The 21,650-nt window shown below is 44.1% G+C and overlaps 1 protein-coding gene across 4 annotated transcripts in view; it reads right to left on the reverse strand.

Moving 5' to 3' along the window:
• The window catches only part of LOC123745884 (WW domain-containing adapter protein with coiled-coil wacky), a 96,011-nt gene that overhangs the window by 55,801 nt on the left and 18,560 nt on the right, over positions 1 to 21,650 (reverse strand). For all 4 annotated transcript variants that reach the window (XR_011225695.1, XM_045726987.2, XM_045726986.2 and 1 more), the window contains exons 4-6: positions 15,119 to 15,277; positions 10,834 to 10,940; positions 10,291 to 10,489 (exon numbers count right to left, since the gene is read on the reverse strand). Coding sequence is in view for 3 of the 4 variants with exons in the window: in XM_045726987.2 (XP_045582943.1) it covers positions 10,291 to 10,489; positions 10,834 to 10,940; positions 15,119 to 15,277 (465 nt within the window). In the remaining variant the exon portion in view is untranslated. The remainder of the gene's footprint in view (positions 1 to 10,290; positions 10,490 to 10,833; positions 10,941 to 15,118; positions 15,278 to 21,650) is intronic.

Consider the following 21,650-nt stretch of genomic DNA (forward strand, 5'->3'; position numbering starts at 1 on the left):
GGTCCTCGACCAGGCCTCCACCCCCAGGAAGCAGCCCGTGACAGCTGACTAACACCCAGGTACCTATTTTACTGCTAGGTAACAGGGGCATAGGGTGATAGAAACTCTGCCCAATGTTTCTCGCCGGCGCCTGGGATCGAACCCAGGACCACAGGATCACAAGTCCAGCGTGCTGTCCACTCGGCCGACCGGCTCCCCTACTTCCAGTGTTTCTCTCTGTTCCACATTATTTTGAATGTAATTATCATATACCCTCTACACTCGTTCTTTTTCTCAGTGTTGTTAGTACTCAAACGAATGTATTTGGCTCTACTTCCCAACTCTAAATCCATGTACTCTTTCTGTTCAAAAATTCATTCTTGCCAGGTGCTCTACCATTCCCTCCCTGATTACTTTCTCCAGTAATCTGCAAGAAATGCATACTAGTGATGCTTTTCTATATACTGTATCTGTCTCTCCTCTTTCTAAAAGGGGTTGCATGTCTTCACTCAGGTTCCAAGAGAGCTTAACGAACCACTTTGTTTAGTTCCTCATGTATCTATAATTTTCCATTAAGATCCCCCATCTTCATCACATGATTTTTAACCAATTGTTCTCCTTTTGTGACTGAACAGGTCACTTGTGTTTGACAATTCTCACACTGATCATCTTAATTTTATGTGAAGAATTGTAATGCTTTCTAGTTCTTAGCTCTGCCATGCTGCCCTTTCTCTTTTTTTCTATGCCTGCCTAACTCAGTTCTCTGTATCTGAACTGTCCACTAAATCACGCTTTTTCAACACCACCTTAATTTCCTTCCTGAATGGGATGAGCATTTGTGTGTAATTTCTTTTGCTACATATTCCATCATTTTATTTTGTATTTTCCCCCTATTGTTTTTCCATGTGGAACGTCTTGCAATCTCCTCCTCTTAGGTTTAGTCCCTTCAACCTATTTCCTGGTCTGGTCTCCTCCCTCAGCCTGGCAATGAACTCTCACATGCAGTGATAATTGGTTCCCAGTGTTAACTTTGTGAATGGTGAATGTAACACTTTTAACTATGTAAATGAGTTAGTTATGTGGCCTATGTAATAATAATAATAATACAAAGAAATCACATTAATGTTACGTATTAATGAGAAAATCTTGTGCATCTGAAGAGATGCATTGAAGGTGAACTCCTAGACCACAACCAGAGTGCATGGGGGCAATGTGTAAACACCCCAACCCGTCCTTAAACAAAGTCCATTCCATCTAGTGGTCGACCCCAAAGTCCCATTCATTAATTTTAACATGCTGTTCATTCACAATAGGAATGTTCTAAAATATAAATTAAGTTATATATTTGCATACTGTTCATGTTTAGGCATTGGTTAGGTTAGGTTAGGTGTTTAGATTCTCGTGATTATTTGTAATATATGGGTGAAGCATTTACAGAGTTGTGGTTCGAACAAAAATCGTCAGCTTAGCACTTGTTCCGGAAATGTTCAGATGTCATCAGTTGCGAGTCGTGTTTTTCATTCATAAACAGGGGGATTGGCAGGTGCATGGAATCACTTTTGGTCTTTGTTTCTGAGGATGAGCTGAACACCCTGACTTGGTTTCAGTTGAAGCTTCGGGACCTCTTTAGGATTCCGTTGAATCCCAGGTTGCATTACTTTTACCATGTTGTGATAAAGTGGTCTGAGGTGTGTGCTTGGAAGTACCCAGTGTAGGTTTGAATCCTCCTCATGGCTCCTACTGATTTTCTTAATAATGCTAATGCTAATAATAATAATAAATTTTGTCAAGGACAGCCAGCCTGTGTATATACAGTACTGTATATGTTAGGTTACATCTAGGTCCCCTCAATGTCACACTACTAACCTCCCCAGGATGCAACCACACAACAGTTGACTCGGCTCCATAAATATCCATTTACTGCTAGATGAACAGAAGCATTAGGTAATAGGAAACATGTCCAACCATTTCTGTCCCACTCAGGCTTTAAACCCAGGATTCCCGATCGCAAGTCGAGAATGAACGCAACTGTACTACTGCAAATTAATACTTGTTTAAGAATACCCAGAAGAGGTCCAGTGTTCATTTAGTGGTTTTAATATATTTGGGGAGATACCAGAGCAGAGTCTGACATTTAGAAGCAACAATTATGGACAGGAATTAAGGAGGGCCAGAGTGCCTGATTTAATAGGCCGCTTTGCCTCCAAATCCAACTCTTCATTCCTCGACAGATAACCACCATTTTACATGAGGGCTTGATGATGGTGGTTTCAAGAAATGAATGTTGGCCGTGTCACCTAACTTTGCACCACATGGTTATTCATCACCGTGGAAATTTAAATCTCCTTATACTAGGAGCAAAGTACTCGCAACCCTTACCACTGTGATCATTTTAATAAATTAATTTCAGCCAATTTAAATTGTTTTTTCAGTCTTCCCTGGATTATCTGCAGTGGCATTGTTTTGAACCACTTAACACTTTCACGCCCTGGGCGTGCGCTCTGTTTGTATGCACCAACTATTCCTGGCAGTGCGGTCGAGCATGCGGCAACACCGAAATGTGTAGACTTGTTTCAGTTTTTTTCACCTTAATTCTAGTGCTACGTCGTTTGTTTCGGTATCATTGTGTTCGCAATAAAATTCCCTACAGGTGTACAGTATATGCATATAATGTCCAAAAGCCCGGCGTGACTCCCCACGGCAAAGCCTAAATTCGGTAACAGTTACCTGTGAGCACACAAAATCAGTAAAATGTGTATACTCGTTTCAGTTTTCTCACCTTAATTCTCGTGCTACGTCATTCGTTTCGGTATCAGTGTTCGCAATTAAATTCCCTGCAGGTGTATATGCATATGTTGTCCAAAAGCCCGGCATGACTTCCCTTAGCGAAGCCTAAAGTTACCCGTGAACGAGCACCAATTGGCACACCCGCAACCTAATGTGTATACTCGTTCAGTTTAATAACATCAATTTTCATGTTACGTCGCACGTTTGGTATAAAATTGTTTGCAATATAAAGGCGCGTATTTTAAAACTAGTCCCATAATAATAGAGCAATAACTGGAATTTTAACAAATATTTTAATTTTTGGATGCTCATCATCACAAAATTATTTATATCTTTCCAATGTTCTGACAAATTTTTGTGTTACATCACTCATTTTGGTATCAAATTGTTCGCAATCTAAAGGTGCACATTTTAAAATTAGTCCCAGATTGATTGGATAAATTTCAGTTTCTAACAAATATTTTAAAATGTGGACGCCGCTCGCATCACCAACTCAGACACAAGAGAAAAAATTCTAACACCAGCGGCGTTAACGGAGAGCAAAAGTATTACTACTTTGTTTTCCAGTACTACAGTGCTATTCCACTTATGAGGCTTTGTTGATTATCATTAATTCATTGTGATTAATAATTACCAGGCTGCAGTGGACATGCAGCCTGATGGCATATGGTCCTCCAACCTTTTGGGCCAAGTGATCATAAGACAGGCCTGGCATCAAGCTGAGTCCCCCCTCCCCCCCCACCCTTCCCAGGGATATTCCTGCATGGGCCTTAAGCCTATGGCTGGCCCACTATCTTGAGGTTATCTTGAGTTGATTTCGGGGCTTTAGTGTTCCAGCGGCCCGGTCCTCGACCAGGCCTCCACCCCCAGGAAGCAGCCCGTGACAGCTGACTAACACCCAGGTACCTATTTACTGCTAGGTAACAGGAGCATTCAGGGTGAAAGAAACTTTGCCCATTTGTTTCTGCCTCGTGCTGGAATCGAACCCGCGCCACAGAATTACGAGTCCTGCGCGCTATCCACCAGGCTACGTGGCCCCTAAGTCATTTCTTGTTTCTGTTTTACTTAGCGTATGAGTATTTCTGACTTATGTTCGCTTCAGTAAGATTATGTCCCATGTGTTTAACAACATCATCTGCTTTGTTGAATCGAAGTTGAAATCTCATTAGGTTTGTAACTGTGCACCATGTTGGATAATGTTCCAGTGGTCTGTCGGGCATTTCTCCACAGTGCTGACATTTTCTTTAATCATTTAAGGAGTTGTCCTAGAACTCAAATCCCAATGTGGCTTTCACAATGGAGAAGATTGTATTTCTTATTCCAGCATATTTATTAACTTAGTCTTAGTTTTGGGATAATTTGAGCCTGTCATTCCAGTAGCAGAATTAGAAAGTGGCAGCGAGGAATGTTGGGAATAACAACAATGTCTGTTTTATCTCCAAATGACGTTTAAAGCCTGCAATAATGGTTTTTGATGCAATTCTTGTACTGTACATTATAACAAAAGAGGAGCAGGGGTGGGGGGGGGGGGGTAGATGCCAATATTTCTTATGGTGTGGCACTTGACCCAACTCTGACTGGCCTATGGCACTCCTATATCCCACATGCTTCATGTGAAAGTTTAGTGAGGCTAGCCTCAAGCATCTGGTCTCCAAACTAGGACACACACACACTCTTATACACACACATTTATTTGACTACTTACTACTAATAATATAAACAATATTGACTCCTTCAGTGATTATCTCACACTTGTAGTTACCTAAGTGTAGTTACAGGATGAGAGCTACGCTTGTGGTGTCCCGCCTTCCCAGCACTCTTTGAAACTACTGTACTGACAGTTTTGGTCTCCACCACCTTCTCACTTAGCTTGTTCCATCTACCACTCTGTTTGCAAAAGAAATCTTTCTTTGGAAATATTTTCTTTGGAAATATTTTGTTGGCACCTTTGTTTCCTTAGCTTGAATCTGTCATTTTGTTCATGAAGTTGCTTGTTTCAGGAATTCCTCTTCATCAATTTGGTCGATTTCTGTTAGTATTTTGCAAGTGATGATCATATCACCTTTTTTTTCTTCTTCTATCTTCTAGTTTTAGCCTGTTTAACTCCTCTAGTCTCTTCTCGTAACTTGTTTCTCAGTCCCGGAAGTAATTTTGTAGCATGCCGTTGCGCCTTTTCCAGTTTGTGCGCTTCTTGAGATTTGGGCACCATACAACTGCTGCATATTGTTATTTTGGTCAAAAGTCATGAACCATTTCTTTAGTATTTCACCATCCACATAATTAAGAGCAAGTCTCAAGTTGGAAAGTGACTCATACGCTCCTCTCACTATGTTCTTTCTGTTCCTCTGGTGACACCTTACTATCCAAACCCACCCAAGTCACATTCTTTATTAGAATTTTTTTTAATTCCTTTCCACATAATTTCTATGTTGTGTGGTTTATTTTCTGCTCGATAGCTGCTTGATGGGGTTCTGGGAGTTTTTCTACTCAACAAGCCCAGCCCGAGGCCATGCTTGAGTCCTGAAAGCTTGGTCCTACAGGCTGTTGCTTGGAGTAGCTCGCAAGCCCACATATCCACCACAGCCTGGTTGGTTTGGCACTTCTTGAAGAAAACTACCTAGTTTTCTCTTGAAGATGTCCACAGTTGTTCAGGCAATATTTTTTATACTCACTGGGAGGATGTTGAACGACCGTGGACCTCTTTATACAGTGTTCTCTGATTGTGCTTATGGCACCTCTGCTCTTCACTGGTTCTATTCTGCATTTTCTTCCATATCATTCACTCCAGTATGTTGTTATTTTACTGTGTAGATTTGGGACCTGACCCTCCAGTATTTCCACGTGTATATTATTTATTATCTCATCTCCTTTCTAGCAAGTACATTTGGAGAGCTTTGAGACGATCCCAATAAGAGGCGATTTGAGACGATCTTTGATTCCACATTCCATAACATGGCATTTACTCACTTTGAATTCCAATTGCCACTAGATGCTCCAATCACTTATTTTATCTAGATAGATTTGAAGGGCATTACAATCATCTGCGTCTTCAATCTTCCCCAGTAACTTGCCATCACCCGCAAACATATTCATATAATTCTGTATTCCTTCTGGTAGATCGTTTATGTAGACGATGAATATTACTGATACAAGAACTGAACCCCGTGGTACTCCGCTAGCAACACTCCTCCAGTCGGAGTGTAGCTCTCATCCTGTAACTACACTTAGGTAATTACACATACCCACCCAAAATCTCATTCTCTTGCACTTTAACAAACAGAAAATACCCAACTAAAACTACCCATTTAGCTTATAATAACCTTTTCCCATCAACATAAAAATTAAAAATGGTCCCAATTTTTTCATAATAAATGGATCAGAACCATGCATTTTGTATGGTTATTTATTTGCAAAGTTTTACAGCTTTATGTATGTCATGTCTGGCAAAATGCTGTCATTTGCACAGCCCAAACAGTGCCAAATTAATGTTTAAGTCTTATCTACCCAACTTAAAATTTATAACTATAGGAACTAAATGATAATTCACATCCCCTAAATATGTAGAACTCCACAAATTCTACATACAGTATAGTATTAATGATTAAAATATATCATTCACATTAAAATATACAGTCTTCAACTAGCACTGATTGCGATCAAATTATCTCTGTTGAAAACACACATGATGCAGTCAGTAGATATTGTGTCAATTAACATATTATTAATCCACAGCCTTTTGCTCAGTTAACAAAATATATTATTGTATAATTTAATTAACGAATGTCACCCTCAAACATACGACTTTTTAAATTGCTTCATAAAGAAGTACACCGTTCGTGCGCCGCCCACCTGACTAACTCTCACTGTCAGTCGCTCCTTCATCCCTCAGTCCTTGGTACATCAGGTTGTCTGGCTGGTCTCTCCATTTTTTGCTTCACAATTTATGTGCATTACACCCAGTTATCTGCATCCCTGCAATTTGGAGACCAATCCAAATTTCTGTAATGCTACTGAGATGTATAAGAACCAGTCGTACCACTTGTGCGAATATAAATAATTCCAGAAAACTTACGAGCTGAATGCTCTGCCACCTTGTACTTAAAACTGCCAACAATGTAAATTAACATAAGAACCCAATAATCACAATGATATAAACACGAGTTGAGGACACGAAACTCGAGATGCAAGTTTTGATTTGAGGATAAAAAGGCACCCAATATGAAGAGGAGGAGCTAGTCCTGATGATTTTAGACTGAAAATCCACTAAATAAAGTTCTCTACTCTGGTCAGATCAAAGCATATATAGAAATGGCTGGGGGCGAGGGGGAAGAGAAATTGCCAGCAGTCATGGAAAGCAAACCAATTACCTTCCAATGAAGTATCTTTAGCACATTGGAAATGTTTAAGGAACAAATATTTTGAAATTTAAATTTAATAAATCTTCATAATGTATGAATAGTAGTAAACTTGCTACATAATTTTTAAATACAAAATATAACACTTGGCAAAGAATGGATCTCAATCTTCGATGATTTTTTTTTGTCAAGTGGCATTTAGCAGCTCCCAGATAATTCTAGGAATGAAGAAGCATGCAATTTTTTTTCCTTTTGTTCAGAATCTAAAATGTTGTAACATGGGTACTGGGCTAACTTGGCCCCTATTGACAGAAGGAAACTTCAATATTACTCTTAAATATTACATTTCCATGAAACTTTTTCAATAATTTATTTCTTCATCCAGCTTTACCCATGCTGGTAGTGTGTGTACATGTTTCTCCCAAGTACAGTACAGGTCCTTCAATGTTCACTCCATATTATGACAATTATCAGTGTTGTGAGCAACATCAGAAGGTCTTCTCAGCCACACAATTACTCACAATTTTGGAGTTGTGTGTGTTTGGTAAATTAATTTTTACTTTCTTGCCCTACTGAACTGCTACTTTATGTACATGTGTATGCATGTAAAGTATATGAATGCATATGTGTATAGATTGTTAAAGCTCGTTATTCCAAATTCCAGTAGCTCTAATCTTTGGACAATCCAAATGAATTTGCATTCATCATTTTTTAGTAAACGTCAGGAATGACTGGGTTGTGACAATAATGAATTGCAAATTTGTTAATTTTTTAACATTCCAAGCAAGAAATTCAGCTAACTCAAATCAGATGGGCCCCGCATGATTTGGATTAAAGAGTGCAGATTTGATTTGCACATGCGCAGTTAGCCACGAACACACCACACCCATAATCTACACAGTAAAATAACAACATACTGGAGTGAAAGATAGGGAAGAAAATGCAGAATAGAACCAGTGAAGAGCAGGGGTGCCATAGGCCCAATCAGAGAACACTGTATAAACATCAAAAGTCCACGGTTGTTCAACATTCTTCCAGCAAGTATAGGAAATATTGCCAAAACAACCGTGGACATCTTCAAGAGAAAATTTGATAATTTCTCCATGGAGTGCTGGACCAACTGGGCTGTGGTGGATATGTGGGCCTAGATATGGAGTTTGGTCCACCAAGCAACAGCCTGGTGAACTAAACTCTCACAAGTCAAGCCTGTCTTCGGGCCGGGTTTGAGGAGGAGAAGAACTCTCAAAACCCCATCAACCAGGTATCAAACATTTCAACAAATGATGCACAAGAATATAAAAGAAAATTAATAAATATTCAATTATTAACTATCAATAATTATTGATAGGAACGTTAGCCCCACAGACACCAATTAGAAGATACAATTAACAATTTATTACAAAAACAAGAAGACTGCCAACCTACTCATGAAGAACTCTCCAGATGTCTAGTTTCCCACTAACCATATGAGGCACCACTAAAGTGCATTATTCCCTGTGACATCACAGGTTCACGGTTCATTGTTCCTATTATTTTCATTTGTCACATGACTGGAGTGTTCATTCCTCGACTTTATTGGATTTGTCTGCACAATCTAAAAACAGCCGTGCACCATGTCAGCTCCAAATGCACCCATTGTGTCAGTGAAGGCATCAACAAGCGGGATACGTAAAAGAAAGAGGTCAGTGATGATATTTGAGAAGTTGAAATAATTAAGGTGGAGAGCGGAGTTCCGAGAAGTGTCGTGTACGCTGAATACGGCATTGTACGGTTGCAGTGAGGGTGGGAGGGAGAGCAGCAGTGAGGGTAAGAGGAAAAATCAGCAGTGAGAGTGGGAGGAAGAGAGGAAGTGAGTCGTAAGCAATGAGGGGCAAAGGTATTGAGGGGAGAAATGAGAAATTTGTACTGTACAGTATATGAAGTTTTTGAAAATACATGCAAAAGGAATGAAACAAATATCAATTAAATGAGTATTTTTGCAAAGACTTCCAAGAAAGCTCGCATTGCATCACCTACAACTGACTCATCACATGTTGACCCAAATGCTTCAACATCTGAGGTTACCTCATCTCCACTTTTGTCAACCCAACACCATTAACATCCACCACCACCTCTTCCATGTAAATAACAATGATCAAGATAACGTAAGGGTCAGGACTTCTCTTATTAGTGAGTACAAACAAACTGCTGTCACATTTATGCTATGAACCTGTCAATTGATAGGTTCATAGCATAAATGATTTACATTCATTTATGCTAGATTTACATTACATTTTTTCGAACTTACAGGTTAACCAATGGGTTTCAGCCCCAAGGGGTATGAACCAATCAATCTTTCAATCTACACAGAAATTTAGTTGTGTTTTGTTGATACAGTGTTGATATACAAACATATGTATGTTCAATAATTTGCACAAATAATAAACATTGGGTAGACCAAAAATGACAGTGATAAGCAATTTGCCATATTCAATTCTAATGTATCTCTGCAAATAACAAGCAGAACATCGCTCAATGAAGCTCGTAAAATTGAGCATAGCCTAAACTTCTTTCCTATACCCTTCATTTCATATGTATACACTATTTTACTTCCTATTTCATTTTTCTCCAGGCCTGGTCGGGGACCGAGCCGCAGGAATATTGAGCCCCGAAATCATCGCAAGGTAACATTCTCTTACACCCAACAAAAAATTATTTGATTTCTCCATTTTATTATACCATAGTTTTCTATTTTTATATACACATTTTACATATATTACTGAAAATTTAATAGTAACCTGCAATTGACATCCCTAATACACCTCTCTAATTTCAGTCTCTTAAGCTATTTACTACTACTCCAATATCTGCCTTTAGTCTTAAACTTTTAATTATATTTCCCATCATAAACCACATAATGAGTACCCTTTCTTTTAGAATCAGCACTTCTGATGCATTTATACACCCAAATATTCTCTCTAAGGAGTCATAAAACAAGAACCTCCATGCAGACCTGTTTTTACCGAACAGTAAAACCTTTTTTAATGCATGCTAAAAAAGTGTTAGCAAGTGCAAATTCAACATACCTATTAAGTTAGAAGATATATAAAAACCGTCCTCAACAAGACCCATGAATAGCATTCAACATACAGATCACAATTCAATTTGAATATTAGATATTTATACATACCTTGCCTAGTTGAACCTTTGTCATGTGACCGGTTGGAGGTTTCCTTGGCACGTGTTCGTTCCCATTCTAGCCACTCTGGAGGCTTTTCCCACTGAGAAACCTCTGTACGGCAATTATAGTAATACTTCTTCCCTGAAGAACTCACATGCTCCGACCAGTCACCCACTCTCGCCAAACGTTCTTTCTCTTCTTTCTTGTGCTGCAAAATACAAAAACAAGCATTCTATATAAACAATTTAACAAATATTAACTATAGGTCATGTAAAAAATAGTAATGGGGATCAACAAAATTGACAAAGAAGATTTCAAGAACAAATTTCCTTTTGCAAACAGTGGTAGATGGTTGGAACAAGTGAAAAGATGAAGGGGAGTCCAAAACTGTCAGTAGTTTCAAGGCGTCATGTGACAGTACTGGCATGACGGGGAACCACAAGTGTAGCTCTCATCCTATAACTACACTTAGGTAATTACAGTGATGTCTGAGATGCTCCTCAAGAAAATGAAAGGCAAACTCCAAGAGCATATAAACCATCAAGCACTTACAACTGAATTAATGCGGTCATGATTTCCTCGGCTGTCTCTGTCACGGTCTCGGTCCCGGTCCCGGTCCCTGACTTCTCTTCGGCGGTCTTTAGGTGACCTACTGTCATCTGGAATTTAGTGTAAATTTAATTTTATTAATACGTTATTTCATTCAGTAGAGAATGGATCATGTGAAAACATTTTTAAAAGCTTCAGACAACATTATGTATCAAAGGATCTAAACACCTTTAAACACAGTTGCTTCTGTGCAGAGTAGATACGAGGTATAAAATTTTTCTCTTCAACGTGCAGGGAACGGAACCAAATGTTCACTTTTGGGCAGGCTAAGTTGTTAATGTTAAGTTGTGACAAAATGAATTTACCAAAAGTTAATATTTAATATTTTGTAGGCAAAAATATTTGCCAACAATACTGTAAAATTAAAAGGAAAAAGAAAGAAGTGAGATTACACCTTTAACACTTAGGTCAATGGATTTAAAGGCTGAGGTTAATTGGCGACATTTTAAAAATAAATTATATATGGCCCGAGTTCATATCTTGGCTAGGGAGAATTGACAAGGTGCCATTCCTTAACTCTACACCTCTGTTCAGCCAGAAATTAATGGGTACCTGGTTGTTAAACAATTTGGTGTCGTATTCCAGGGAAAATTAGGATTAAGGACCTGCCTGAAATGCAATGCATGCTAGTGGCTTTACAATAATGCTTTTATATATAAATAAAAAATATATATGTGTATAATTGATGAAGTTGTGGGTTTTATGAGAAAATCAAATGATTGTTTTTATTTTCAAACACCAGTCACATGATATTTTTGCCCAGGACAATCTTGCAACCACAAGAAATTGAAATCCCCTGGAAAATTGCCAAACAAGAACATTAATACTCAAACTATAGTTTCCTGAACACTAAAAACATTAATTAAATAATTTTCTATATTATACAAATCTTAAAGAAGTTACAATTTTGCATTGCATATAAGCTTCAATATAATTTATCTTCACATGAACATCAATATGATGAAAAGCTTCAAACTATATAACAAGATATACAGTAATCGACACTGCATACGGCCAAAGTAAAACGAAACACTTGAGATATAAATTTCTTGGATACAATTTACTTGATACCAAAACCTAACCATTTCTTACATTTGATGACAATCAAGATTACAGAGTACAGTATCTTTAAATGTATTTTCCTTGGAATCCTTTTAACACTTTAGTGTACCCCGCGCGCCACCCTTCAACTGTGTGATATGGGACCCAGGGTGTCACGGGAGCGCGCGTAAATTCTGCAAAGTGTATACTCTCTTCAACTTTGTCACCTTAATTCTCGTCCTACGAGATTAAATTTAGTATCATTGTGTTTGCAATAGAATTCTCTACAGCACTAAATGCATATAAACTCCAAAAGCCCGGCTAATTACCCGCAGCAAACAGAGAAAGTGCGAATGAGTTACCCAGGAGCGCGCAAACGCGATAAAATGTTTTCACTATTTTCACTCTGGTCACCTCAATTTTCGTCCTAGGTCTTTCATTTTGGTCTCAATGGGTTCGCAGTAGAATTCTCTAGAGGAACATTAGCATATAAAATAAAAAACCTGGTCACGCTCCAACCGCAGACGAGTTGAAGACGGGCCACGCGTTAGCCGCGAGTGAGCGCTCAGGCGCCTTCCAGCTACACTCCCAATTCCCTTCCTTTTCAAGCCATTCTTTTGCAATTTTCTTCCTGGAAGGGCCTTGTTCATGATCACTATCTATCGTGGAGTAAGCGTAGATAGTTTCTAAAGCCGCAGTAAGAAATATAGCCACGGAAAATAGACGAAATGTTCACACGTTTGAGATGTGAGGGGAGGCGACGTTGGTCACAACAGTGGAGTGTAAAAACAATGGGCCGACAGCATGTGCCAAGCCACCTGAGGGCCACAAGGCTCAACAAAGAAAATGGGAAGACATCGGGGCACATTTTAAAACCAGGCCCCAAAAAATCGGATAAAAACCTGATTTTTGGCGATTATTTAAAGTGGATGACGCAATGCTGTGTCATCCCCGGTATTACCGCCAGTAAACGGATGACGCAATGCTGCGTCATGCCCGGGCGAAAGTGTTAATTGATTTAATTAATTTATGATTAATAAATGATTAATGAATTGATTAATTTAATTGAATCATTGGTGAATATGTTAATTGCTCACGATCTTAAAAAATTATACTTATAAAATATATATACCCGTATAGCTGGGAAAACTTGTAAATATCTACACAATACTGTACTCAGTATGGAAAAATACAGTATCAACTTGTTCATATGAAACTGATGTCACACTAAAAATGCATTACTACTAAATGAATGAAATGTTCCTTTTTTTTTAAGTCGTTAATATTTTGATGAACAGAGTAATTACAGGGTTATGACACTAAGTATTGATGCAAAAGATGGACAACTGTTATCAAGATAAGGTGATACTCCTCACATCTTCATCAAACTACAGGAAGGGATAGAAATGATGAGCAGAAGGGAGGGTAGAGGAAGACATCAGAATATATATTCCCTTTCTTTAGCTAGATACACGATCAAGATTAGTGAGAGCGGTTTTAACATTAACTTTTGCAACATATACTGAAGATAATGCTACAAATGTCCTGAAGTCTAATACAAATCCTTTCTGCACCTACTCACATCAAGGGTACAAAAGTATGGCAGGAAGTGCCAAGAGTGTTAGTGACCTTTAACCTTTCATATCATAAACACTTGGAAATTATGAAGTGGTATCTTAGCCATCATAGAAGACTAAGTGTAATGAAACCAAATGAATTACCATGAATTACTAGGGAAATGAAATGCCATGAATTACTTACTCCCGACAAATGTCTCCAGACAGCACTATCAACATGTATTTCAACTACAGTACTTGTACATTGTTCACATCCATGCCATGTTTTTCTCACTCCCCTTCCCCATACTTGTCCATTCTTCTTGCCCATACATACCCTTATGTGCTTTCTTAACCCTTAGACAGCAGTTATCGTCAAACTGTTTATTCAATTCAATTTCTTTATTATGCACCCCATACCCATCCCCTGGGTGGTGGTGGAAAGGGTTACAGAGGCACATAGTTCGTTTAGCTGAGCACGTGACAATCTTGTGATGCTAGTTACACAATTGTTAATGTTATATATATACAGGTACATATATATAATCATTTACATAAATACATATACACATTGATAATCAGTCACTATACAAGGCACTCTACATCTATGGTGAGTCACGCAGTTACTAGTCTTACTCCACACCCAGCCAACTGGGCGATTCACAGGGGATAATATGGTTATCATCATTTGAAGATTTGAAAAATTATTGTCTGGGTTTTACATGCATTATGCAAATAAGGGTACAGCAGGTCTGTGTGGACATAATGGAGTTTACCGTGACCCAAGAAAAAAATCCTGCCCTCATTTCACGGCACAAATGCGGTTATCATGAATGTTACTACGGGAACGCGGTCATCATATGATGAATTAAACAATTATCGTCAGGGTTTTACACGTATGATGCAAAGATGGATATAAACGTTCTCTGTGGCTGTAACTGAAGATAAACAAATGATAAAACAATCGGTGAAACTTCGGAGGATAAAACAAAGAGTCAGCATAGTCGAGTACCAGGCATTAATAAGTGCCAGATGCAGCCTTACTGAACGCCTTTACAGTGAAATGATAAATATTCACTTATTTTTGTGTTTTTCTTACATTCTGCATATAAATTAATAATTCTATAATGAAAAATTATTTGTTGGAATTTTTCTATTTAGTTAATAATAGGCAGCTATAACCATTCCTTCATAGCCACTGTCTAAGGGTTAAAAAAAAAACATTTTCATTACCTGGAGTGTGTTGCGGGAGTTGTTCTATTCCCCAAGCCCAGCCCGGGACAAAGGCTGGTGTTCAACATGTCCACAAAATATATAGACACTCTTCCCTACCTTACAATTCATAGGTTTTTGGACCATCTTTTCAAGATATCATTTAGATGCTTCACTTCATTAATTTACATCTAGGAACTGTTCATTTACTTTCGGCCATCTTTCAGGCAAACTTTTTGCCTACTAAACTCTTCATGTATGGCTTTCATTTTTTTTTAATAAGATATCACACAGTAAAAAATCTGTGAGAATCTAATGTGGGACTACCAGGGATGCCTATAACAGTATTATCTGTATTTCCTTTCCAATAAGAAATATGGTGAATCAGAACAGCCATGAATAAGCAGCAACAAACTAACCTCTGTCCCTGTAGTGATAATCCCGGTCTCTGTCCCTCTCGCGCTCACGGTCTCGTTCCCGATCTCTGTCACGATCCCGGTCTCTATCGCGGTCCCTTTCACGATCTCGGTTTTCACGGTCTCTCTCCCTCTCCTTCTCACGGACCTTGTAGTAGCTTGCTGTAAAGTAAATAGATGCATTATAATTAACCAAATTCAAACATTAAAGATAAAAATGTTAAATAAAATGTTTATGACTTACCTGTTACACTTGAATTCAGTAAACATGGATGAAGTGACCTAGGTTTGTTTTCAGTCATGTAAACATTTTACTATTCTTACATGAACTTATTTCTTTGCAGCATTTTCTTTATCCAGTGAAGTGAAAACCTCTCAAATCTGTACGTCCTTATAATAGACCTCTTTCTACACAATGGACCAAATTCAGCTGCTGGATCTCGCATCCAAATTAAAAGTACCACCAGTATTTCAGACTCCAGATTTTAAGATTTTACAATGGTTTTTTCAATGAAAACTCCAGATTTTAAATGGGGTTAACACTTTGAGCAGCCCAGCATGCATGCCCCATACTCACCCCAAGGTGGGCCGAGCGTTTCCCATGCGTGCACGTGCACCCACACTAAAATGTGTATACTCTTTCCAGTTTTCTCACATCAATTTTCAAGTTACATCGCTCATTTTGGAATCAAATTGTTCGTAATAGAATTCTCTAGAGATATAGGCATATAATGTCAAAAAGCTCGGCGGGCCTCCTACAGCAAACCCGAAATTTGGACGAGCATTACCTGTGAGCGAGTACCAATCTGTACACCACCACCACCCATACTAAAATGTGTATACTCTGTTCAGTTTTCTCACCTCACTATTCATGCTACGTCGTTCATTCTGGTATCAAATGGTTCGCAATCGAAGGGCACGCATTTAAAAACTAGTCCCATAATGATTGGAAAACAACTGAAATTTTAACAACTATTTTAATTTTGGCTGCCACATGCATCCTTGCCAGACATCCGTAGAGTTATTTGTGGACATTAGCTCCGTCCCCGGACGAAAAGTATTAAATGTGTCAAGAGGTCATAAGCCTGTGAACAGTAATTATTATTGTCAATTTTTTTTTGTCCCCTATCACAAGAGTAAACTGGTGTACAGTACTTATTTTAATGCAGTGGTTTTTAATTATTAATCCCGTAGATATATTTGATATGTGAAATATAACCAATGGTGACGAGTACACGAGCACAGTTCAAGTGCGTAGTGGTAACACCGAAGACAGACACATGCCTGTCCACCTGCCACACATGTGCACACACCATTGTCCACCTGCCACACATGGGCACACACCATTGTCCACCTGCCACACATGTGCACACACCATTGTCCACCTGCCACACATGTGCACACACCATTGTCCACCTGCCACACATGTGCACACACCATTGTCCACCTGCCACATATGGACACACACCCCTGTTCACCTGCCATACACAGATACACACCTGTCCACCTGCCACACAGATATACACCTGTCCACCTGCCATCCACGGACACACACCTGTCCACCTGCCACCCACGGACACACACCTGTCCACCTGCCACCCACGGACACACACCTGTCCACCTGCCATACTGGCTCACACCACTGTCCACCTACTTCCCCACACACAGCTACCAGTTGGGGTCTGGTAGCTGTGCAGACAGCATGCAGGACTCTTAATTCTGTGGCCCGGGTTTGATTCTCGGACCAGGCAGAAACAAATGAGCAAAATTTCTTTCACCCTGATGCCCCTGTTGCCTAGCAGTAAATAGGTACCTGGGAGTTAGACAGCTGCTACAGAGCTGCTTCCTGGGTGTGTATGTTGGGGAGTGGGGGGGGATTAGTTACTTAGTAGTTTGTTATTGATTGACAGTCGAGAGGTGGATCAAAAGAGCAGAGCTCAACCCCCACAACAACAACTAGGTGAAAACACACACACACAAAAAAATCCATGATTAAATCATGGGTTTCTAATCTGCATTACGTCGTTTTCCTTCTGGACCGGGACAAACTTGTTTGCTGTCTCCTTACACTTCTGCGTGATGTAGTCCATCATGTCTTGGGCCGTCTTTCCCCTGAGCTCTGTTTCCCCATGTTATATCTGTTAAGAATTTCCTTATCTTCTCATAGTTTCCTTTTCAGAATGCCAGCCTTTTGTTTTCAGTTCCCTTCCTCGAGTTCTTTAACCCTACTTTAACCAGATGCTCAAAACGTCAGTACACTGTGATCGCTCATTCCTACCGAGGCCTCGAAATCGATATCCCTTATGTCATTCAGAGTGAAGACTAGGTCAAGTCTCGCTGGTTCATCATTTCCTCTCATTCTTGTGGGTTTCCTGACATGCTGGCTTAAGAAGTTCCTTGTCGCCACCTCCAATAGTTTAGCTCCATGTATCCTCACTTCCATGCGGTTCCTTGTTCTCCCAGTCTATCCTTACATGATTGAAGTCCCTCATGATGAGCAGATGAGATCTATTTCTACAGGCAGCAGAGGCTGCCCTCTCAATTATAGTGTTAACTGCCATGTTGTTGTTGTCATACTCATGACTGGGTCTTCTGTCATTTGGTGGAGGGTTATATATCACTGCTACTACTATTCTTGGTCCTCCCATTGTCATGGTGCCTGTTATGTAGTCTCTGAATCCCTCACAGCCCAGGATAGCCATCTCCTTGAAACTCCATTCCTTTCTCATTAGTAGGGCCACTCCGCCTACTTCCCTACCTTCCCTCTCTTTCCTTATTATAGTGTAGTCCTAGGGAAACACTGCATTTGTTATGATTCTTGAGAGTTTTGTTTCTGTGAGTCCAATTACATCTGGGTTCACTTCTTGTGCTCTTTTCCTTAGTTCACTTGCCTTGCTTGTAATTAATTCCATCTTTGATCTAGAAGCACCTCAAGGTAAGGTACATCACCCTGAAACTGACTCTCTCCTGTCCTTCCTCAGTTTCTGTTGATTCTCCTGAAGCAGGGAAACAGGGAGGGACCAGAATGAGAGGGCCTAGGAAGGGGGGACCTGGGAGATCTGGGGTGTGCTGGGGATGGGAGGCTCTGGTACAGGAGGGTGGTGGAGGGAGGGAGGGCTTGGGGTGGGGGGGTGAGAGGGGGCTTGGGGCAGGAGAGGAGAGGGCTTGGGGGGGGAGAGGAGAGGGCTTGGGGGGAGAGGAGAGGGCTTGGGGGGGAGAGGAGAGGGCTTGGGGGGGAGAGGAGAGGGCTTGGGGGGGGAGAAGAGAGGGATTGGAGGGGGGGGGAGAAGAGAGGGATTGGGGGGGCAGAAGAGAGGGATTGGGGGGGAGAAGAGAGGGATTGGGGGGGGAGAAGAGAGGGATTGGGGGGGGAGAAGAGAGGGATTGGGGGGGGAGAAGAGAGGGATTGGGGGGGGAGAAAAGAGGGATTGGGGGGGGGGAGAAGAGGGGGATTGGGGGGGGGAGAAGAGGGGGATTGGGGGGGGAGAAGAGGGGGATTGGGGGGGGGAGAAGAGGGGGATTGGGGGGAGAAGAGGGGGATTGGGGGAGAGAAGAGGGGGATTAGGGGGAGAAGAGGGGGCTTGGGTGGGAGGGGGAGAAGAGAGGGCTTGGGGGGAGGGGGAGAAGAGAGGGCTTGGGGGGAAGGGGAGAAGAGAGGGCAGGGGGGGCTGGGGGGAGAGAAGAGAGGGGTGGGGGGAGAGGAGAGGGCTGGAGGGGAGAGAAAAGAGGGCTTGGGGGGAGAAAAGAGAGGGTTTGGGGGGGGAGGAGAGAGGGCTGCGGGGGAGGAGAGAGGGCTGGGGGGAGAGGAGAGAGGGCTGGGGGGGAGAAGAGAGGGCTGGGGGGGAGAAGAGAGGGCTGGGGGGGAGAAGAGAGGGCTGGGGGGGGAGAAGAGAGGGCTGGGGGGGGAGAAGAGAGGGCTGGGGGGGAGAAGAAAGGGCTGGGGGAGAGAAGACAGGGCTGGGGGGGAGAAGAAAGGGCTGGGGGGGAGAAGAAAGGGCTGGGGGGGAGAAGAGAGGGCTGGGGGGAGAAGAGAGGGCTGGGGGGGAAAGAGAGGGCTGGGGGGAGAAGAGAGGGCTGGAGGGGAGAAGAGAGGGCTGGGGGGAGAAGAGAGGGCTGGGGGGGGAAAGAGAGGGCTGGGGGGGAGGGGGAGAAGAGAGGGCTGGGGGGGGGGGGAAGAGAGGGCTGGGGGGGGGAAGAGAGGGCTGGGGGGGAGAAGAGAGGGCTGGGGGGGAGAAGAAAGGGCTGGAGGGGGGAGAAGAGAGGGCTGGGGGAGAAGAGAGGGCTGGGGGGGAGAAGAGAGGGCTGGGGGGGAGAAGAGAGGGCTGGGGGGGAGAAGAGAGGGCTGGGGGGGAGAAGAGAGGGCTGGGGGGGAGAAGAAAGGGCTGGGGGGGAGAAGAAAGGACTGGGGGAGAGAAGAAAGGACTGGGGGGGAGAAGAAAGGGCTGGGGGGGAGAAGAGAGGGCTGGGGGGGAAAGACAGGGCTGGGGGGGAGAAGAGAGGGCTGGAGGGGAGAAGAGAGGGCTGGGGGGAGAAGAGAGGGCTGGGGGGGGAAAGAGAGGGCAGGGGGGGGAGAAGAGAGGGCTGGGGGGGGGAAGAGAGGGCTGGGGGGGGAGAAGAGAGGGCTGGGGGGGAGAAGAGAGGGCTGGGGGGGGGGAGAAGAGAGGGCTGGGGGGGAGAAGAAAGGGCTGGAGGGGGGAGAAGAGAGGGCTGGGGGAGAAGAGAGGGCTGGGGGGGAGAAGAGAGGGCTGGGTGGAGACGAAAGGGCTGGGGGGAGAAGAAATGGCTGGGGGGGAGAAGAGAGGGCTGGGGGGGCTGGGGGGAGAGAAGAGAGGGGTGGGGGGAGAGGAGAGGGCTGGAGGGGAGAGAAAAGAGGGCTTGGGGGGGAGAAAAGAGAGGGCTTTGGGGGAGGGAAGAGGGGGTTTGGGGGGGGGGGGGAGGAGAGAGGGCTGGGGGGGGAGAAGAGAGGGCTGGGGGGGGAGAAGAGAGGGCTGGGGGGGAGAAGAGAGGGCTGGGGGGGAGAAGAGAGGGCTGGGGGGGAGAAGAGAGGGCTGGGGGGAGAAGAAAGGGCTGGGGGAGAGAAGACAGGGCTGGGGGGGAGAAGAAAGGGCTGGGGGGGAGAAGAAAGGGCTGGGGGGGAGAAGAGAGGGCTGGGGGGGAAAGACAGGGCTGGGGGGGAGAAGAGAGGGCTGGAGGGGAGAAGAGAGGGCTGGGGGGAGAAGAGAGGGCTGGGGGGGGAAAGAGAGGGCAGGGGGGGAGAAGAGAGGGCTGGGGGGGGGGAAGAGAGGGCTGGGGGGGGAGAAGAGAGGGCTGGGGGGGAGAAGAGAGGGCTGGGGGGGAGAAGAAAGGGCTGGAGGGGGGAGAAGAGAGGGCTGGGGGAGAAGAGAGGGCTGGGGGGGAGAAGAGAGGGCTGGGTGGAGAAGAAAGGGCTGGGGGGAGAAGAAATGGCTGGGGGGGAGAAGAGAGGGCTGGGGGGGGAGAAGAGAGGGCTGGGGGGGGAGAAGAGAGGGCTGGGGGGGAGAAGAGAGGGCTGGGGGGGAGAAGAGAGGGCTGGGGGGAGAAGAGAGGGCTGGGGGGGAGAAGAGAGGGCTGGGGGGGAGAAGAGAGGGCTGGGGGGGAGAAGAGAGGGCTGGGGGGAGAAGAGAGGGCTGGGGGGGAGAAGAGAGGGCTGGGGGGGAGAAGAGAGGGCTGGTGGGGAGAAGAGAGGGCTGGGGGGGGAGAAGAGAGGGCTGGGAGGGGGAGAAGAGAGGGCTGGGAGGGGGAGAAGAGAGGGCTGGGAGGGGGAGAAGAGAGGGCTGGGAGGGGGAGAAGAGAGGGCTGGGAGGGGGAGAAGAGAGGGCTGGGAGGGGGAGAAGAGAGGGCTGGGAGGGGGAGAAGAGAGGGCTGGGAGGGGGAGAAGAGAGGGCTGGGAGGGGGAGAAGAGGGCTGGGAGGGGGAGAAGAGAGGGCTGGGGGGGAGGGGGAGAAGAGAGGGCTGGGGGGGAGGGGGAGAAGAGAGGGCTGGGGGGGAGGGGGAGAAGAGAGGGCTGGGGGGGAGGGGGAGAAGAGAGGGCTGGGGGGGAGGGGGAGAAGAGAGGGCTGGGGGGGAGGGGGAGAAGAGAGGGCTGGGGGGAGGGGGAGAAGAGAGGGCTGGGGGGAGGGGGAGAAGAGAGGGCTGGGGGGGGGAGAAGAGAGGGCTGGGGGAGAAGAGAGGGCTGGGGGGGAGAAGAGAGGGCTGGGGGGGAGAAGAGAGGGCTGGGGGGGGAGAAGAGAGGGCTGGGGGGGAGAAGAGAGGGCTGGGGGGGAGAAGAGAGGGCTGGGGGGAGAAGAGGGAGCTGGGGGGGAGAAGAGAGGGCTGGGGGGGGGAGAAGAGAGGGCTGGGGGAGAGAAGAGAGGGCTGGGAGGGGGAGAAGAGAGGGCTGGGAGGGGGAGAAGAGAGGGCTGGGAGGGGGAGAAGAGAGGGCTGGGAGGGGGAGAAGAGAGGGCTGGGAGGGGGAGAAGAGAGGGCTGGGGGGGAGGGGGAGAAGAGAGGGCTGGGGGGGAGAAGAGAGGGCTGGGGG

Source organism: Procambarus clarkii, chromosome 88, assembly GCF_040958095.1.
Source record: "Procambarus clarkii isolate CNS0578487 chromosome 88, FALCON_Pclarkii_2.0, whole genome shotgun sequence".
NCBI classification, from domain to species: Eukaryota; Metazoa; Arthropoda; class Malacostraca; order Decapoda; family Cambaridae; genus Procambarus; species Procambarus clarkii.